Genomic DNA, 19147 nt, shown 5'->3' with positions numbered 1-19147 from the left:
AAAGGAGAGTTCAAGTTTCCTTAGATACTAGGAATGTACTATGCATTTAACATAGTTTATCTAATAAAACACCTACTGGTTAAGCTGAGGTTGATTTTTCCGTATTTAAATTTAAGATGGGAAGATGAAAACGTCTGCGCAACTGCCACTGCCTCCCCTCAGAGGGGAGAACCTACTTCGCCCTTCGTTCAGCGCCAGTGTTTACACACCAACTTTTAGGGAATTAATGCTGGTGCCCCGGCGTAATAAGTAGGCTCAGTGCTTCAGAAACAGGGAATTACTAGCGGCTCTGGACATTTGCTGGGATTTATTTACATTTCCTAAGAAAAGTCTTCTGCCACACTCACCAAGGCCGCGCCAGCGAGGGTCTCACTGCGGCACGCGGCGCGCGGGCGCTGCGGGTTATTCCCCAGGTAGCCGCTAAGGGGAGCCGGCGCGGGCCCGCCCCCCGGGTTGCTATGACAACAGTAGGCGCGCAGCCCTGCGAGCCCAGCGCCAGCTAAAGCGAAGTGTAGGATCGCAGCGCGCTTCCGGAGGCTCGGATATTGCATCCAGCCCGCGAGCTTCTGAGCGTGTCTGACTCCTGTTCCTTCTCGGACTGCTCCCTAACCCGGCGGGGCTTTCCAAAGTGAAAATGGTCCACCATTCTGGCTCGATTCAGTCCTTTAAACAGCAAAAAGGTCAGTTGGAATCTTGCTACCCTCTCCCCGCTGCCGTCACGTCCCCCTCTGCATGGCCTTGCAGTAGTGTAGGAGCATCTCTTGCAGACTGATGCTACGCAGAGGTGGCGAACTCTGTGAAGTTAAAAGAAATTGTGTTTTCCCTTAAATGTCTCTTCACTCTGCATCTTAGTTGAGTCTGATTTTTGAGCCTCCGCATGGTCCCTGGAAGAAGCGGAATCCGTCATTTCATGGGCTTGATTGAATGTATGTTTCTGCTAAGACTCTTTTAATACATTGCAGCAAACCAGCTTAGTGGGGATTGTTCTACCAGTCCAGTGACGCCCCGAGGTTTGAAGACAGGACTATTGGACGACGTTTGCCCCAGTCTGTGATACAAAAGGAGAATAAGCTTCACACAAACAAATATCCTTGCGACACGTTTACACAATTCTATGATAAATAAATTCTTGGAATTCTCCAGAAGTTAGTCTGTCCCAGTTGAAGGGGCTCCATAACTTCCTTGGAAAACTTTTAATTTGCTTGTATCCTACGCTTGATTTTGGGTTTCAGGTTGTTGTTCGGTTCCTCCTCTAGGGGCTTGGATTGTTCCTCTTAACTTATCCCTCAAAGTTCGCCCTGGATGCGGTGTATATGTTCATATGCAAATCAAGAATTATTCCAAGATATCCTCACTCATTGGTCCTTGTTTCTTATTTTGTTTAAAGGTCTTTCTCTAGTAGGTGCTTATTTTTAGGTATATTCCTAGTTTGCTGGAGATTGTCCTAAAGCACTTATTAAGCAACATAAGTTATTTTATTGAATTAATATTGTAATTATGCCACAGTTGACCACATAATATCTAGGAATTGAATTCTGCAAGGTACATTTGCTCATGCAAACTAAATACTTACCTAAATATCCCTACTTTTTCTTTTAGATGTTATCCATATTTCTTTTGTCAACACTTGCTTCCATGTATATATTTGACTCTGTTTTTAAAGCAAAAACTGAATGGACACACCAGAGATAATTTAGGAGGTATCACTGCATTCGGTAGACTGAGTGAGCATCCAATTCCATAATTCTAGACTCTTTCAAGTCCAAGTTCTTTAGGCTTTTTAAAAAATATGTTGAAATTGGGAGTGGCAGGAGAGAGTGGGATAGACAAAAATTTCAACTAGAATGCAAATGTAAATGTCCCAAAGAAAATTAAGTTGCTTCAAAAAGTTTTGCTTTCTTTAATCATTACTTTAAAACTAAAACAGACTTTTGTAATAGGAAAAAATATATGGGAAAATTGAAACTGCCTCATATACCTAATGTCCTCCTCTGATGCATGCCTCGAGGTGATTCATTCCTGGGACGTGGAATCTTGATATGGCCCCTGCAAAAATTTATTACGTATTGGTAAATGATGTGTTTTTTAAAGAAGCAAATAATTGCCAATTTTAGAACCAACTGTCATTGCTTAAAATGAGTGAGAAACAGTGATGAAAATCCTGGCACTTCATATTGTTTCCATGATGATGTATTATGAGCATTTACTTTCAAGTCTTCCTTTATTTTTTGGCATGAAAGGCAGCTTTAGCAAAAGGATAAATATGGAGAGGAGGAGGGGTAGGAAGAGAGCATCATTTTCTTTTTGCTAAGAGATTGTGCATAATTGCTTTATAACTCTGTATTTTGAAAAAAACTGACCAAATTGAGGATTATCTATTTTAATTTTTTTGAAAAGGTAGAAACAAAATAATAACTCTAAATGCTTTCTGACCCAGGAGGCATGGAGCAGAAGATGTTTGGGGATGCTGTTAACCTTAAAATTAATTGGGAAGCTGCACACTAAAGTGGAAAAAAAAATCTGGACTAGAAGTCAAGAGTTTTAGATGTTAGGCTTGCCTTTGTTATTAGCTGAGAAACCTTGGGCAATGTGGTTTAACTTTGGATTTTGCTTCATGTATAATATGAGTGGATTGAACTCTTGACCCCTGCAACCTTTTATCTCTCTTCCTCTGTTCTTTGGGAATGACAGTTGGCAGTTTGAAAGCAGAGATGATTTCTTCTTGAGCCAGAGAAAGAGAACTTGGCTTTTCGTTCACTTTTAGGAAATAATATATCTGAGTAATCCTGTTTCAGTTTATGAGATTTATTTTTGTTTTAGTCAAGTGAGCTCAATTTTTTAAAAAAATTTTATTTCAAAGTTATAATCCTTATTTAGATGGATATTTCCAGAAAACACTGTCATTATAAGACTTAAATGATTTCCATCCTCTCTTGAAAAATAGACACACTCGTTATATTTAACCTCTACCCAAGTCACATAGTTTCCCATATATGTGAGAATTATGTAGTAATCAAACCCTGGGTCCAAATTCCCTCACAGGTATTACCCAGTCATTTTCAATAAATCAGTACAGTTTCCAGAATAGTGATCCATGGAATGAAATTCTATATGTAAAACCAAATTTCTCCTTTAATTTAATATATGGGCGTTGTGTTTGACCCTGGGTTTTACGTTATGTGTGTGTGTGTGTGTGTGTGTGTGTATACATATAAGAGAAGTTATGACCTTAGAAAATAACCATGTATAATGTGCAGAATTCCCGTACAACACCCCTCCATCAACACCTTACATCATTGTGGAACATTCGTTACAGATTATGAGAGAACATCATTAGACTGTTACCACTATGGTCTATTATTTACATTTGGTATATTTTTTCCATACACCCCTATTATTAAAACTATGTATTAGTATTGTATATTTGTTATAGTTATTGAGAGACTCTTATATTTGTACTGTTTTTTAAAATCTATTATTTCTCTCCTCTCCCCCATTGTCTGCTCTCTCTGTCCATTTGCTGTGTGTTCTTCTGTGTCTGCTTGCATTCTCAGCCACACAGGGAATCTGAGTCTCTTTTTTTTACATCATCTTGCTGTGTCAGCTCTCTGTGTGTACAGCGCCACTCCTGGGTGGGCTGTGATTTTTGTGTGGGGCAGCTCAATGCAGGGTGCATTCCTTGTGCATGGGACTCCCCTGCATGGGGGACACCCCTGTGTGGCATGGCACTCCTTGTGCGTGGCAGTGCTGCATGTGGGCCAGCTCACCACACAGGCCAGGAGGCCCTGGGCTTGAACCCTGGACCTCCTATATGGTAGGCAGATGCTTTATCAGTTGAGCCATGGCCGCTTCCCTCACATTTGTAGTGTTAACCACAGTCCATCTTTCACCACATTCTTGAGTATGTTATACAGTCCCATACCTTGTACAGTCCATCCAAAGTGTATACTCAGTGGCTCTCACTTTCATCACAGAGTTGTGCAGTCATAGCCACAGTAAACCTTCTAATGTTTTCCTTAGTCCAAAAGAAAAATCCCATAACTCCAATAATTGATCCTTAGCATTGATATAGTACATTTTTGGACATTGATGCAAGAATATTATAATATTGCTGTTAACTCTAGTCCATAAGTTACATTAATTGTACTTCTCCCATGCATCAGTATATTCTTATAACTTATAATAGATATATACATTGATTCTAGATCATAGAAGAACATTCTTGTAATTGCATTATTAACCACAATCCTCATTTACCTCTGGGTTCATTATGTCATTCAGTCCCTAGACTATTCTCTAGCTTTCTTTTGATTGACATTTACCTCCCTAGACTACGCCTTTCAGCCACAAACCCACTTATAAACCAGCTGTGTTAGTTGTACCATCAACTCTATTCATTTTCACATTTTTATAGTCAAGCTAATTAAAAATTCTACAAACATTAAACATCAGTACCCCTTCTCAGCCCTCATCCTATCTCCCAGTAACCTCTACTCAAGGTTTTAACTCTCTGTGTTTATTCTTTATATTTAGTTCATTTTAGTGAGACCATACAGTATTTGTCCTTTTGTGTCTGGCTTATTTCACTTAGTATAATGTCTTCAAGTTTTGTCCATTTTATCATATGTCCCCCAATTTCATTTGTTCTTACAACAGCATAGTATTCCATTATATGTGTGTACACACATACACACACACACAAAATATATATACACACACACTGCCCTTTGTTTATCCATTCATCAGTTAATGGAAACTTGTCACACCTGAGTTTCAATCCCGAATCTCCAATTTACTAATTATGTTACTTGATATCTCTAAACCTCATTTACCATTTCTGTGAAATGAAGAACATAATATCTACCTTGCAGAGCTGTAATGCACTTAACAGTTTGGCCCCAAATTTGGGGCTCTGTAAAATTTAGGCTCGTAGGTCTTTTATTGACTCCTTAGGAATAAAAAAATCTGTCAGCTGTTCTATAATTTTACTTCCTTTCTTTATTTTCTTTTGCCTCTTAGTTTTATTACTTTAAGGTTTAGGTTAAAGAAAACAGTGGCCTGTGGCCTATCTAAGGATGATCATTTATAATGATCTTTAGTTTCAATCACAAACTCTACTGATTTCATATGTCCATCCTCAGGAAAACTTCCAAGAGAATACATTTAGATATCCAATTAATTTTATGATTTTAAAGCTCCATTGCAAGGAAATGATATATGTTCACTCTCCAGTCAACCCATATTTGCCAAGCTCTTGCTGTATGCCAGGTACTGTACTTAGTGATGGCATTTTCATTTCTGAATCTATTACTGCAAAAAACTCTTTCTGCAGAGAGCTCAGTTCAGTAGGAAGTCTGAGAGGTTTGCTCAACACAGCCTTTTGTGAATTTTAGGTATCCCTGCATTTTTCTAGGAAGATGTTGAAATTTTGTTTCTTGGCAATGCCAATTGTGTTTTCTGAGGAAGACATCCACATAAATTTTTGAATTTTCATTCTGTTTTACTTAAATTACAGATTGTCTTAAAAAGCTTTATTAGTAAGCTAAATGGGTGCTGATGCAAAGTACCAGGAATTTGTTGGCTTTTATAAAGTATATTTATTTGGGGTAAAATCTTATAGTTACCAGGGTCTAAAGAATCCAACTCAAGGTTACTTCCTCACCAAAGCCTGCTTGCACATGTTGAAGCAAGATGGCAATTGACCTCTGCCTTCTTCCTCTTAAGGCCCCATGGTTCCAGCTTCTTCTGATCTCAGCTGTAGTGTGGCATAGGGCTCACCATTCTCTGGGCTCACCTGCTTTGTCCGCTTCACAAGGTCAGCTGTAAACTATGAGGCGAGTGACTCATCTCTCTTCCTGTGGCCGCAGGTTCAAAGTTCTCTCCTCTGTGGAGTCTGTGGAGCTCTCTTTCTTCCTGTGCCTTCTTCTGTGTGTTTTCTTGAATGAGGATCCGTTTATATAACCTACCAAGGGGGCAGGGACTTAACTTGAGTTATACCCTACTGATGTGGTCTAATCAAATCCCTAATCTTGACATAGTTTAATGAAAGATTGTATTTGATCAGATGGATCTAATACAGTTAAAGGGGATCACACCCAGAGAAATAGATCAGTTTATAAACATAACCTCTCTTTTTGGAATTCATAAATAATCTCAAACTGCCACAAAGCTTAACAAATGAGAATCTGTTAAAAAAAAAACTAAAGTTGCTTTTCTTATTTCTAAGGTCCTGAGGGTAAATTGGACTATGTTACAGTTATAGACAGATGGAAGTGTGCCTTTGCCTTAAGTGCATCTTGGAGGAGCACATCAGCTGGCAAATTAGCAGTGATTTCCGGTGTAATTCCAATTGTGCTTCCCAGACTGCCTTGCTTTGCTTTACTGTTTTAAGATGGACTAGCATGTCGTCAAAGAGTGGGTGAAAAAGGGCAGTGATAGTTCTGGCTTCTGGTGGCTGTTATTTACCAGACAGCTGGCTAGACTGTCAGAAACCAGAGGTCACATCAAACACAGTCTGTCCCAAAAGGTTTGGGCTTAATAGGACCAGCTGAAGCTGTGAAGGGATTCATCATTATCCTAAAGGTCATTGTTAAACATGAAAAGAATGTTTCTAATAATTCCACAGAATCAAACACTTCCTTCTTAAACAACTGATTTAATAACAATAATCCTTTTTACACTTGTGTGAGGCCTTGAAGACTTTCCTTTTCTTTTTCTCAGTATAAATTATTTACTATTACATGTCCACCATTAAAGCCTCTTAGCAACCATTCTGTGTTGTGCTCAGTTCTTACTTCACAGTGCACAGAAAGGACAGCACTGGGAAAAATAACTAGTTTCAGAAACTGATCTCTTTGATTTAAGCCTCCTTTCCTTCTCACTGATACTTTTAGGATCTAGAGCCCTCAACAACCTTACTAGAAAAATACCTGAAGCCAATTATACATGGACATACATTCATTCACATGTGTATTAACTCATCACAGTAATTTCACAGTGTATCCTTTTATTTTTGCAGAACATAAGGCAATATATCTTGTTAAAATAATTACAGGTGATAGAGGAAAATGTTGGGAGAGAAGTTTTAGGGTCAGGAATTATACTTGTCTTAACCTGGATGATATGAAAGAATTGAACATCTAATTTAATTGATTCCCTGAGGTCTTTTGTCCATCCCTTAATTTTCTTTCCTTTCTTCTATCTCTGTATTTTCTCCCACGGAAGATCCCGGATACTTAGAGCTCTAGTGCCCCCATGATAGTTTCCCCAGTGATGAAGAACTAAACTATGAAAGTTTATAAAGTTATTTCCATCCAAAGAAAGAAAGCAAGACTTGTGTCTGGGACCATTTCCTAAATAATCCTATTTACCTCAAATGGCTCAGAGGTATCACTGTTTTATTAAAAATAAGAACATTAATGTTTGAAATAGTAACTTTCAATCAGCAAGAATAGTATATATTATATGATTAATGGATATGCTTTATTTAGGAATAATAAATAATACAGTACAAGAGAAATTCCATCCAAATAAATTATAATTTTAACATGTGCATGTTTAAAGCATAGAATTCAATTCTCCAAAACATCATATTCCTTGAGTACTCTAGAGAGCTTAAGATTTCATTTGAATCAATTACATTGGATTTAACATTATATTCTAGACATGAAAAAACAAATTGGGAGTTGATGATTGTATATATCAGCTTTCAAAAGAAGCCAAAACCTTTAAAAACAACAACAACAACAGAAAAAGACAACCACCTTCTTTTTATTATTTGAATATTTTATAAGTTCACAGATGTTTATAAAATATTAGTGTAAAAATTGCGGATTAAATAAAGCAGCTATACCTTAATGAAAAGAGCTCTGTTTCATAATTCCTTGTTATTCTATCTGTCATAACCTTAGGCATTTACCTTTTCTGAGTTATAGGTTCCTTATCCAAAATTTTGGGATACTAATCCCCTCCTCTCAGGATTATGGTGAATGATAATAATAACAAAAAACAGCAGCAACAGCTAATATTGTGTGGACACTATTACCCCTGTTCCAAATGTTTGAATGTACTGCATTATTTTCTGCTCATTAAAGCTTTACTACTTAGAAACAGTATTGTTATTATTTTGCAGGTGAAGGAACTGAGGTCTGTAGAAGTTGTAATATATGCATTGCCTGCTTAATTCATTTAATGAGCGGTAGAGCTGGGGTTTAAACACAGCTCTCCCTGCCTCCAAAGGCCACATTCCTAATGACTGTATATTCCATGAGCCTAGTCCCTGCAGGTTCTTTGGAAAACAAAAAACCTAAGCAGCAGGAAGGTATCTATCTCATCCCACCTGATTTTCACCGCAGCTGACTATAGCTTGCTCTCTTTCTCTACCTCTTCTCAAAAAAAAAAAAAACCATTATTATAGTTTAAGGCGGAATTCTGTTATTTTCATGCTTGATCATGGGTGGTTCACTGCCCCTTCCCTGGTATCAATTACCTTGCATATAAAATAGCAAATTTAGAATGTTATCAAAGTTCTCTGCTGACTCCACAGTTCATTAGAAGTTACAGAAGTGTAATTTCTAAATCTGACAGGGGATTAGCACAATCATCTAGGCTGTCCACTCTTTTATTGCCTTTCCTCCTAAATTTCAATGAAAGTAGCAGTTGCTTTAAATTCTGTCATTTCATTCCAACAGTATATAATATGACTATCCCTGCTGTAGGAACCAGTTCACTGAAACATGAATCTCCCCATATTCAATTCTCCTTATGACTGAGGCATTGTTGGCTGGTGGAGGAGAGGGCTTCCCGGTGGGTAAAATCAGGTGGATGTGAAATTAACTAAACAAAAATATTTTGCAAATGTCCTGTATTAGTTGTGGTATAATTTTTATTGCATTTCTAGGAAGCTACTGGAATGACTCAAAAGCACTTCCTAAAAATAACTCCTAAAATTTTTATATTTTATGTTTGACTTTTGTGCACTATTAATAGTAATTTGAGGGGGCTACTTTGCAAATGTATGTGTCTTATCTGCTTTAAACACATACACTATTACTCCTTGGAATCCTGAACAAATTATTTCATCTACCTTAGCTTAGTGTCCTTATGTATAAGTTTTATGGTTTAGTAAATTTGCAAGATCTAAAGGATCACTGATGTTCTTATTAAATGCAAATTCTCCAGGGGAAGAAATTAGGTATCTATATATTTTTCCCTCATTTTTTTAAAATTAGAAAAGATGTTGGTATACAGAAGTCATGCAGAAATACAGAATTCCCATAAGTATACCCCCCTCAGACACAATCTTCCTTATTTTAACATTTTGCCTTACATAATACCTTTGTTACAATTGGTGAAACAATATTACTATAATTATATTCTTAACTATAGTCCATAGTTTACATTATGGTCACTCTTTGTATTATACAGTCCAATGGTTTTTAAAATTTTTATTCTGGTAACAACCCAAAATTTCTCGTTTTAACTGCTTAAATAAATTCATCGGTGTTAATTCCTTTTACAAATTGTGCTATCATCATCACCATCCATTACCAGAACCTATTTTAACAAATATCCATCCTAGGTGATTGTATTAGTCAGCCAAAGGGGTGCTGATGCAAAATACTAGAAATTGATTGATTTTGAGGTGAAAGCTTACAGATACCAGGCCATAAAGCATAAGTTATTTCCATCGCCAGAGTCTATTTTCATGTGTTGGAGCAGGATGGCTGCTGACAGCTGCAAGGGTTCAGGCTTCCTGGTTTCCTCCTTTCCAGGGTCTTGCTTCTCTCTGGTTTCAACATTCCTTCCTTTCCAGGGCTTGCTTCTTCCTGGGCTCAGGGTTCCTCTCTTCCTGGGACTGACTTCACTTTCCTCTGTGAGCTTACTTCCTGGGGCTCCAGCTTAAGGCTTCAGCATCAAACTCGAACATCAAAACTCCAACTTCAAAAAAACCCCAACTCTGTCCTTTGCCATGCCTTTTACCCCCTTGGTGGATGGGGACTCAACACCCTAATGATGTGGCCCAATCAAAGCCCTAATTGTAACTCAATCATACCCAGGTATAGACCATATTACAAACATAATCCAATATCTATTTTTGGAATTCATAACCATATTAAACTGCTACAATGATTCTTATAATTGAGCCCATTTGTTAAAATAATAATATAGCTATGAAGGCATTTAGTGAGATAATGAATTTAAATGACCACATTATAGTAAGTTGTCAATAAATGCTATTAGTATGTGTGGTGTTCTATTTACAACAACAAACTAAATAGCTTTAGATACATTTAGTTGCATACATACATGCGGTAGTATGAAAATGTAACTTCAGTTATTTCTGATATTCATTAAAATCCCTTAGTTCTTCCTCTTTAAGGTTTTTTTTCAAAGATTTATTTATATTTATTTATTTCCGCCCGCCCCCCGCCTCCCAGGTTGTCTGTTCTCTGTGTCTATTTGCTGCGTCTTCTTTGTCTGCTTCTGTTGTTGTCAGCAGCACGGGAATCTGTGTTTCTTTTTGTTGTGTCATCTTGTTGTGTTAGCTCTCCGTGTGTGCGGCACCATTTTTGGGCAGGCTGCACTTTCAGGCTGCACTTTCTTTAGGGCTGGGCAGCTCTCCTTACGGGGCGTACTCTTTGCGCATGGGGCTCCCCTACATGGGGGACACCCCTGCCTGGCATGGCACACCTTGCGCACATCAGCACTGTGCATGGGCCAGCTCCACACGGGTCAAGGAAGCCCAGGGTTTGAACCGTGGACCTCCCATGTGGTAGATGGACGTGCTAACCACTGGGCAAAGTCTGCTTCCCTCTTTAAGGTTTTGATGAGGTTCCTAAATGGGGGGAGTTTCTGTCTTGTCTCATTGATTCTTTCACTTCTAGTTGATTCATGTCAGACTGAGCACTTCAACTTATGAGTTGTTAGATTTGTAGGCTGAGACTTTGTCTCCAGTTGTTCCCTCATAACCTTTTTAAATGCCCTAAATGCCATCAATTCTGTATCTTTGCTCTAGGTATTTCATCTCCTATTTTCCACTATACAACTTCTTGCAAAGGAGTGGGGCTTTGTTGAATAGCCTTTTATAATGAAATGCCTCGGAATGGCTTATTTGTAAAATATGTGGTAAAGGTTTATAGCTCTCCTTGATTTATGTATGGGGAAAATGTGTGCTCCGTTTTGGTTTTGGAACTCACTTTCATAATTTAAAGTAACTGTCAAAAAGACAATATGTGAAATAAAAAGCAATGATATGGAGTCACACAGATTTTGTAAAGACAGGTTTTTAAAAATTAATGTCTTTTCATATATGAGGAAGAGGGACAGAGAGGTTAAGCAATTATTCAAGGTCACACAACTAGGCAGGTAGAAATGCGATGAGGATTACACGTTCTCTAAAGATAGCACCTCCCTTTTACAGGGATTGCTATATAATGTGCTCAATATTGGTAGCTATTATTTCTAAAACTGACTCCCTATCACCACTCCAAATCAGTAAATGTTATGATTGTGCATGTTCTCAGCAAAGGATTTTACTTTTGACCTGTATTGTCTCCACTAGTTGCTTGGTTACTCCAACATCTTCCAATTCAGTTTTCAAATATTTTCGCCAAAGGCTAGCTGATTGCAAAGATTCAACTTATTTTTTTCCTTCTAAGCAAAGTGAATACAATTTACTGACGTTAGCTCAATTTAGACCTATTCCAAAGCGATATAGGGTATTTTACCTGTGAACTGGTAGATCTCATAGACACAGTGTATGCTTGTAGCCATCCAGTCTACTTGTCTCAGATTACCCTAAGTTTCATTTGAATATATAAATATAAGAAATGCCTCAGACTTATAATGAGATAGATAAGTGGTTAAAAGCTTGAGTGCAGGCTTTAAGCAACTTGGATTCAAATTTTGCTTCTGTATGACCAGCTGTTTATGATCTGTATGATCTTGGTCATCATTTTTGTTTCTCCAAGTTTCACTTTTTCTCCTATGTAAATTGAGCTTAATAGAATTGCTGTGCATATTAGTTATAGTACATAAAAAGCAATAGGCCTTTACCAATCCTCTTTTGTGTTCTTTTTTTCTTTCTAATCTTGAACAGTTCTAAGACATTAAAAAATGGCTTATCTTTGCAGATGTAAAGATTTCTACAGAAGGAATAGTCAAATTTAAAATGCTTTTCTCTCAGTTTAGAATTTAGGCTGATTTCAATCACTGTGGATCTGTGTGTCTCAACATAACTAGGGTATGACTTTAGGGGGAAAAGAACTCAAAATAATCCAGTTATATTGTTAATCTCTGAATTGAATTCATTTTTCTGATATGATATTTCCAATTTCTGATTGTGTGTGCTCTATTAGTATGCTTATAAAATTGTAGAGAAATGGTATTCATGGAATGAAATTATGGAAAATGGCAACTAAGAACAATTTTATTCCAGTTGGGGCTCAAATTGTGCCTTTCTTTCACCATATTTTAGGCATGTTAAAATATGAAACAAAAAGATAATTTATAATATGCCACCCATTTAGCATAGGCAAAAAAATTGGAGATCAAAATTCCTGTATTGAGGAAAATGCTGCCTTTCAAAACACTGTCTTTGGGATAATGACTCCTTTGGGCCACTGGTATTTTGAATGATGCTTCTTTATTGCTCACACGTTGCTCCAAGAGAAGTGAGTTGGTGGTAAGCACCACATTGAACAGCTTGCAGTTAGTCATACTCTTGCCAGATGTGAACTCACCCACTCAGAAACACTTATGCCCATTTAGACAAAGTTACTCTAGAATATAAATCATGACTCTCAGTTATTTTAGTATGTACAGTTCATATAAATTTACATTTTGAAAAATTATTTTATATGTTCCTGTAAAACACTATATAGTGATTGAACTGAACAATGAGTGTATAAACATGCTGTTCTATTCTAAAGTACCCTCTCCCAGGCTTCCCAACCTCCATGAATCACATATACTCCAACCATACATTTTCAAATCTGGACTTCTTGTTCACTGTATTATTTTACCTGGATATGCATATTGACTGAAAGATAGATGTACTGGGATAGGAAATTAGATGTGACTGGGATCATAAGTGTGACTTACTCTAAACCTCATGTTTTTTGTTTCTTCAAATAGTTGTTAAATATCTACATGTGCCAGGTACTTTGTTAACTCTGGAAAAACACTGTTGGGGCAGCTCTGTTAAAATTTATGCTCACTTACATGGATGCTCAAGGTGCTTCAAGGTAGAGCTGTCTCACCATCAGTCATTTTTGCTGAGGAAATAACTGGCTTTTATTTTTTGGACACTGCCTGGAGTCATAAAAGTGCTTTCATTGGTCAAGGAATCACTTAAAAAATTGAAAGCAAGCAAAAATGTTTTATGAACAGCTGTAATCAGCCTTGTCCTTAGAGTAAACTCCTGGGAGCTGATCCAACATTGAAATCCAAAATGTGCTGCCTATATCCATGTTTTGGAAATATTTTAATAAAATTTCCCAGCATGTAGTTCTTATAAAATAGGTAGTATCAAATGGTAGTTACATACAGGGACTTCAAATCCTGGCTAGCTCTGTGATCATAAGTACATAAATTACTTAAAACTTGACTTTCTTGCCCCTGAATAGCACCTGCTTCATATAGTTGCTGTGAAGATAAAATAGGATACGTTCAAAACAATTAGTACTATTCTCACTGACTAGCAAAGTGCCTGACACAGAGGTGGCCGTCAATGAATATTAAACTATTGAAATTAATGCTTCTTGGTCATTGAAAAATGAAGCCAATGATGACAAGTAAATTAGTGGATATTTATTCAGTATCTAGCTAGCGAATACAAATGTAGTGTTGTTCTAAAGAGCAGAGAAGGCAAATACCTGGATTCCAACTGATCATGTCTTCCTCTTTTCCAGTCAAGGCCAGACTTCAAAATATTGCCACCAGCATGTCATTATCAGGACAGAGTTCACGTGGGAATGAAATCTTTCTGCCAAACTTATTACTGAGTCAGGAATTTGTCTCTACTTTATCCCATGCTGGAAACTAATCAATATTCATTCCTTCTTCACTGGAACATAGCCTGCACCTACTAATCCCTTAAGGATGAGGGGAAGTTTTTTCTGATCTTTATTAGTATTGATAAGAGGAAGGAGTAAAGATAAAAGGAAAAAGAGGAATCAGAGCAAAAAATGTTGGGGATTGCATCTTAAAGATGTAATTATGAAAATAATACAAATACTGATTTGTTTTATATCTTGAAATCCAGATACTGTTGGCTTTACATCTTGAAAACTAGTGTATTATGCAAAACCTTGCCATTCACCTCTATGTGTTCTACAGAGAGCAAGAAAGGAGTCCAGGGCCAAAAGACCCCTTTTATGACTGATGAGTGTTCCGCTTTAGTCCTGCCCCTCGCCCACTGTTTGCCAAGGTAAAGAGGTGCAAACTTCCCCTGCTAAATATTATCCACCTCAATTATCACTCATTTCATCTTCAATCCTATATCTCTCCCCTTTCTTTTAACTTGTGACTTCTTTTTCAATAGTATCTTTTAAAAAATTTTCTCCTCTCCTCATTCCATTCCTGAAACATACATAAATCCAAAATCATCATCATTTAAATCTTCATTAAATACTTTATGAAATAAAATATGGCATAAGTAAATAAGAATGACTTCTAATAAGCATAATGCTACTAATTTTGGGGACAATAAAAAGAAAGTTACTTTCCTCAGATATATTTTAAATTAGTAGGGATCAGATAAATTACACAATTTATTACTGATGAGGAAGCAAATTATTACTCATTTAATGAATTTTATTGAATGTTTATTATATACTGCACACTGCGCAAGGTACAGGAATATGGAGACAAGTAGAAGGGATAGTTCCCTACCAGGATCTGACATTTTAGTGGGGAGACATCTAGGCAAGCATAGGTGACAGTGGAGTGTGATAATAATGCTGAGAGGGTGGTCGTGAATCTGGTGACATGATATATGGGGACAGGAAGCCTAATTGAAGAGGAGGAGGTGGTTTTTCAAGAGAAGTTCATAGTTGCCCTTATGAAATTTTTGACTTTTTGCTGCTTTGACTTCATTTTTAAATTCGTTACCTGTCAGGGCTAATAATAAGTGCAGAGGTTGATAAAGCTCCTTGAGAAGTCATGAGCATTGTATTAACTTAATACAATGGTGAATTACTGTGTTAAGGAGAAATAATGATTAGTTTGTTGAATTAGACACACCATTAATTGCTCCCAACTGAAGTAAGATAATTTTGATTCATAGCATGCACCTTAATTTCAGTGTTATTTTAGTGCCACATTTACAAAATTATCTTTTATCTCAGAGTTTGATCTTTGAAGCTAGACTTTAAAGTTAGATTCAAGCACAATGTAAAATTCAAGATTGAATATTCTTTCTGTGACCTACTTTTTGCAATTAAAACAGTAATGTACAGTTAATGTCTTAATATTTGTACAGCTGTTTACAGTTTTATCTCGCTGATATAAGAATCTCACAATAATTAGCCCTGGAACGCCTTATGGGCACTAAATTAATATTTCTTAACTAGACTTTCCCAATTTGCCCTAGTAGGTGCCATTATTTGTCAGGGACTCCTGCTCACTGCTAAAAATCATTTGACAAAATGAGATTTTTTAAAGAAGCGAATGAGTCGGTGAAGAATCTTGCTCAGTATTAGGAAGAGCCCTGGTAACTGTTCAAGCCCTCTGTTCTTAGAGGAGCAGAGCTATCCCTCTGGTAATGCCCATTTGCCCTTAGAACCTCGTTAATATGAGAGAGGAAGGGGGTGGAAGAGAAAAGGAGGAAAGGAGGAAATAGGGAAAGAAGGGGAAAAGGAGAAAGGAAGGAAGACAGATAGACATCCTTACGTAGAGAAACCTGCAAAATTTGGAAGCCCGCCCAACCATTGATGCTGGGAACCCAGTTTAAGAGTAAGAGCCATGTCCTTTCTCCTTCGGGAGGCATGAGTAAGACTAGCCAACAAGGGATGACCCCTTTACCTCAGAGAGATGGAGTGGGTTCTGCAAAGTGTAGACCTGTGCCTGCTGGTCTGAGACCTGTTACCAAATCTAGCTACTCACCAAGTCCAACACCAGCTGCTCACCAAGCCTAAACAGGCTGCCTAGCAGGAATCTCTTCCTTCTGTTTGCACATGGCCTACATTAAAAAAAGAAATGCTTATTTTTATATTCGGATTTCAAAAAACACATGATCTTTGTAGAAAATTTGAAAAATAATGTGTAGTGTAAAATCACTGATCTCTAATCCCATTAGAACTTCCTGAGATCTCCACTGTTAATGCAGTATTCTTTTTTAATTTTTGTTATACACTTTAGGAAGTATAAAGTGTTTTTTTTTCCCAAAAATTGAGTGTAAAATTAAATGTATATAACTAATGTAAATGCAATCTTATTTAATATATTTTGGTCTTTAATTTTTTTTCTTTACTATTTAGAAACATTTGCCCAACTTGTTTTTATTTGCTTATTGTATTTCTGGTGTTTATTGAAGTACCTTGTTGAAAACAATTTTTACAAGTAAATCTATCAAGTCATTCCTTTATTACTTCTTTCATCAGTTTCAAACAAAGACTCCTCTTCTCATTTTATAACCAGTTAAATATCTTCAGGAATTTTATAAAACATAAAGACACACAAATGTCACTGTATTTTGTTTATACATTTTGATTTTTCACACATTCATTTTAATATATGATTTAATGTCATTTTAATGTATGGATTAATGTCTAGATTTCAACTTAATATTATGATTGCAGTGTTTTCTATGGATTGGTTGGCATTTACTTGATAAACTATTTTTAATTTTTTCATATAATTTTTATGAATTAATTTAGCTGTGTGTATGTTTGTGGACAAATTATCACATTGTACAACCTTTGTCTTTTAATAGGGTCTTTAATGCATTCACATTGATTTTCATTGCTTATTTGACTGACCTTTTTTTTTTTTAAGGAGGTACCAGGGATTGAGCCTGAGACCTTGTACATGGGAAGCAGGCACTCAACCACTGAGCTGTAGGTGCTCAACCGCTAAGCTACACCCTTTCCCTCAGTTGACCTTTTATCATTGTACTTTCTCTTTACAGTTTTGTGTGAGTTTGAGCGTATGTGGCCATCAAAGTAGTGGGAGGGTAATATGTTATTGCTGCTTCCTCTGTTTGCATTTTTTAAATTAGATTTTTCCCCCTTTGATTTTTCCTCTAGAAGTGATTTGATAGGAATATTCCTTTTTTGTTTTTCCTTCTATTCGTGGCTAAGTTTAAGTTAAAAATATATATACACATGCATTAATTTCTTGAAAAACTATCATTAAGGATAAAGAAAAGCTTTTTCCCTTTCTCTGTCCTAGGAGAAATTTGCAACATTTTCCATCCCATTCCACTCCTTATTCCCACATCATGTTTTTGTTAATACAATCTTAGAATTTTGATCAAGCACATTATTTTAAAGTTACTACTCTGCCAGTTAAAACATTCAACAATTTTTATAAGATTTACATTGTAATTTTAATCAAGTTTATCATTATTTAGGTTTTATTTTATATTTAGATGTTTAAGGTTTCATCTATCAAAAATGTTTCCCATTTTATAGTTATACATATTTCGATAATCTTTCATTTGTAAAGTAAACATGTAAAATCTTTTCAGAAACCATACATACATAACCTATGAATATATTTCCTTGTTACATTCATATTTGAATGAAAAATTTTTGAGTGTAGATTACTTAAATCAGAAATGCTTTACTCTAAAAATTATTGTTCCTCTGTAATCTTCTAGATTTTAGTACTGTGGAGGAGAAATCTAAATTTAGGCTTACATTTCTTTAAGCCACTCTTTTCTCTAGTCTGGTAAATTTTTTTCATTATCAATGAAATAAAATTTCCAACAGCTGTTTGTGATGATTGGTTCTCCATCTATTTTTTTTATTCAATAAATGGGGAACCCTCTCAAGCTGCAGAGAGTACCTTCCTTCTGCTTAGCAAATTTATTCTAGTAGTGCCTTAATTATTATTTTTGATCATGTCATTATTGTCTCTTGTTCAACCATCACAGTTAATCATATAATTAGGGATATATATATATATATATACTTTCCAAGTCATTGATTTTTATCTTTTCTCTCTTTATTTTTATTATTATTTTTTTCCTCTTTTCCCTACATTCTGGTAGTGCTGCTTAGGATGATTTTCTAGATCAATGATTCCATTTTTTTATGGGTAGGTTTTGTTCTTTTCTTCTTCAGAAACATAGTAAATGACTACCAACCAATTATTAGTATCCCTAAATAATTTCTTTAACATACACAGATCTCTTTTCATCTTGATATGTTGTAACAGTTTTTTTAATACTATTTTTATTTAAGAGGAAATTGCAGGTGCTACCTATATTTTATTTATTTATTGTTTATGTCATGTTCAAATTTTACTCATCCTTAACCCTTTAGACTATATTATTTTCTTGTGTATTTTGGAAAATGTTTGCTTGATCTACCATTCCTCTTGCCACATTTCCTAATGAAATTTCCTCTTTTTTGGCTACTACTTTAGACTCATTGTATATTTTGTCTAATCAATTTCAGTTTCCCACTCCATCAGGGTAAACCTGGTAAGATTAATGAACAACTCCCTTCTTATTATTTTTTTATTTAGTATAGACATACTTATTCTGGGTTATTCTCACATATTAAAATATTGACAAGAAGGTATACCAAATACTACCTTAGTCTGCCCTCTCTATCTGTCCTTGTTTTCCTAAATCAAGGAATATTAGTGAATTTATTCCAAAACTCCATCAGCTTTCTTCCAGAAATATAGCACTACACAGCTCATCTTTCCCAGAGGAGGAGGGCGTGTGAGATGACTATGAATCTTTATTTATTTTGGCCTCATCTATTCAGTAGCTAGCAGAAAATTTCCATTGTTATGGCACAGGAGTTACATTCTGAAATTCTAGCATTTAGGTAGGATTGATGATTCATTCATTGGCTTGTTATCTGTCTTTGTTTAATCTCTTCGGTCAATGCATTTGGAATTTCAGATAAAGGAAATAAGATGTTTGTCCTTAAGAATCCATTTCTCCAGAATACTTTTCTTAGAAATT

General features: G+C 36.1%; 1 protein-coding gene across 6 annotated transcripts in view; it reads left to right on the top strand.

Moving 5' to 3' along the window:
* The first annotated feature begins 455 nt into the window (after positions 1 to 455).
* Positions 456 to 19147, top strand: part of ANO3 (anoctamin 3) — a 312028-nt gene continuing 293336 nt past the window's right edge. The window contains exons 1-2 of one of the 6 annotated variants that reach the window (XM_071218141.1): positions 492 to 680; positions 14341 to 14431. Coding sequence is in view for 4 of the 6 variants with exons in the window: in XM_058305623.1 (XP_058161606.1) it covers positions 635 to 680 (46 nt within the window). In the remaining 2 variants the exon portion in view is untranslated. Of the gene's footprint in view, positions 681 to 14340; positions 14432 to 19147 lie in introns of all 6 variants that reach the window. The other 5 variants (XM_071218142.1, XM_058305623.1, XM_058305627.1 and 2 more) reach the window with 5 other exon arrangements.

Source organism: Dasypus novemcinctus, chromosome 10, assembly GCF_030445035.2.
Source record: "Dasypus novemcinctus isolate mDasNov1 chromosome 10, mDasNov1.1.hap2, whole genome shotgun sequence".
NCBI classification, from domain to species: domain Eukaryota; kingdom Metazoa; phylum Chordata; class Mammalia; order Cingulata; family Dasypodidae; genus Dasypus; species Dasypus novemcinctus.
The sequence above is the reverse complement of the archived record's forward strand: the minus strand, read 5'-3'. Positions and strand labels throughout refer to the sequence as shown.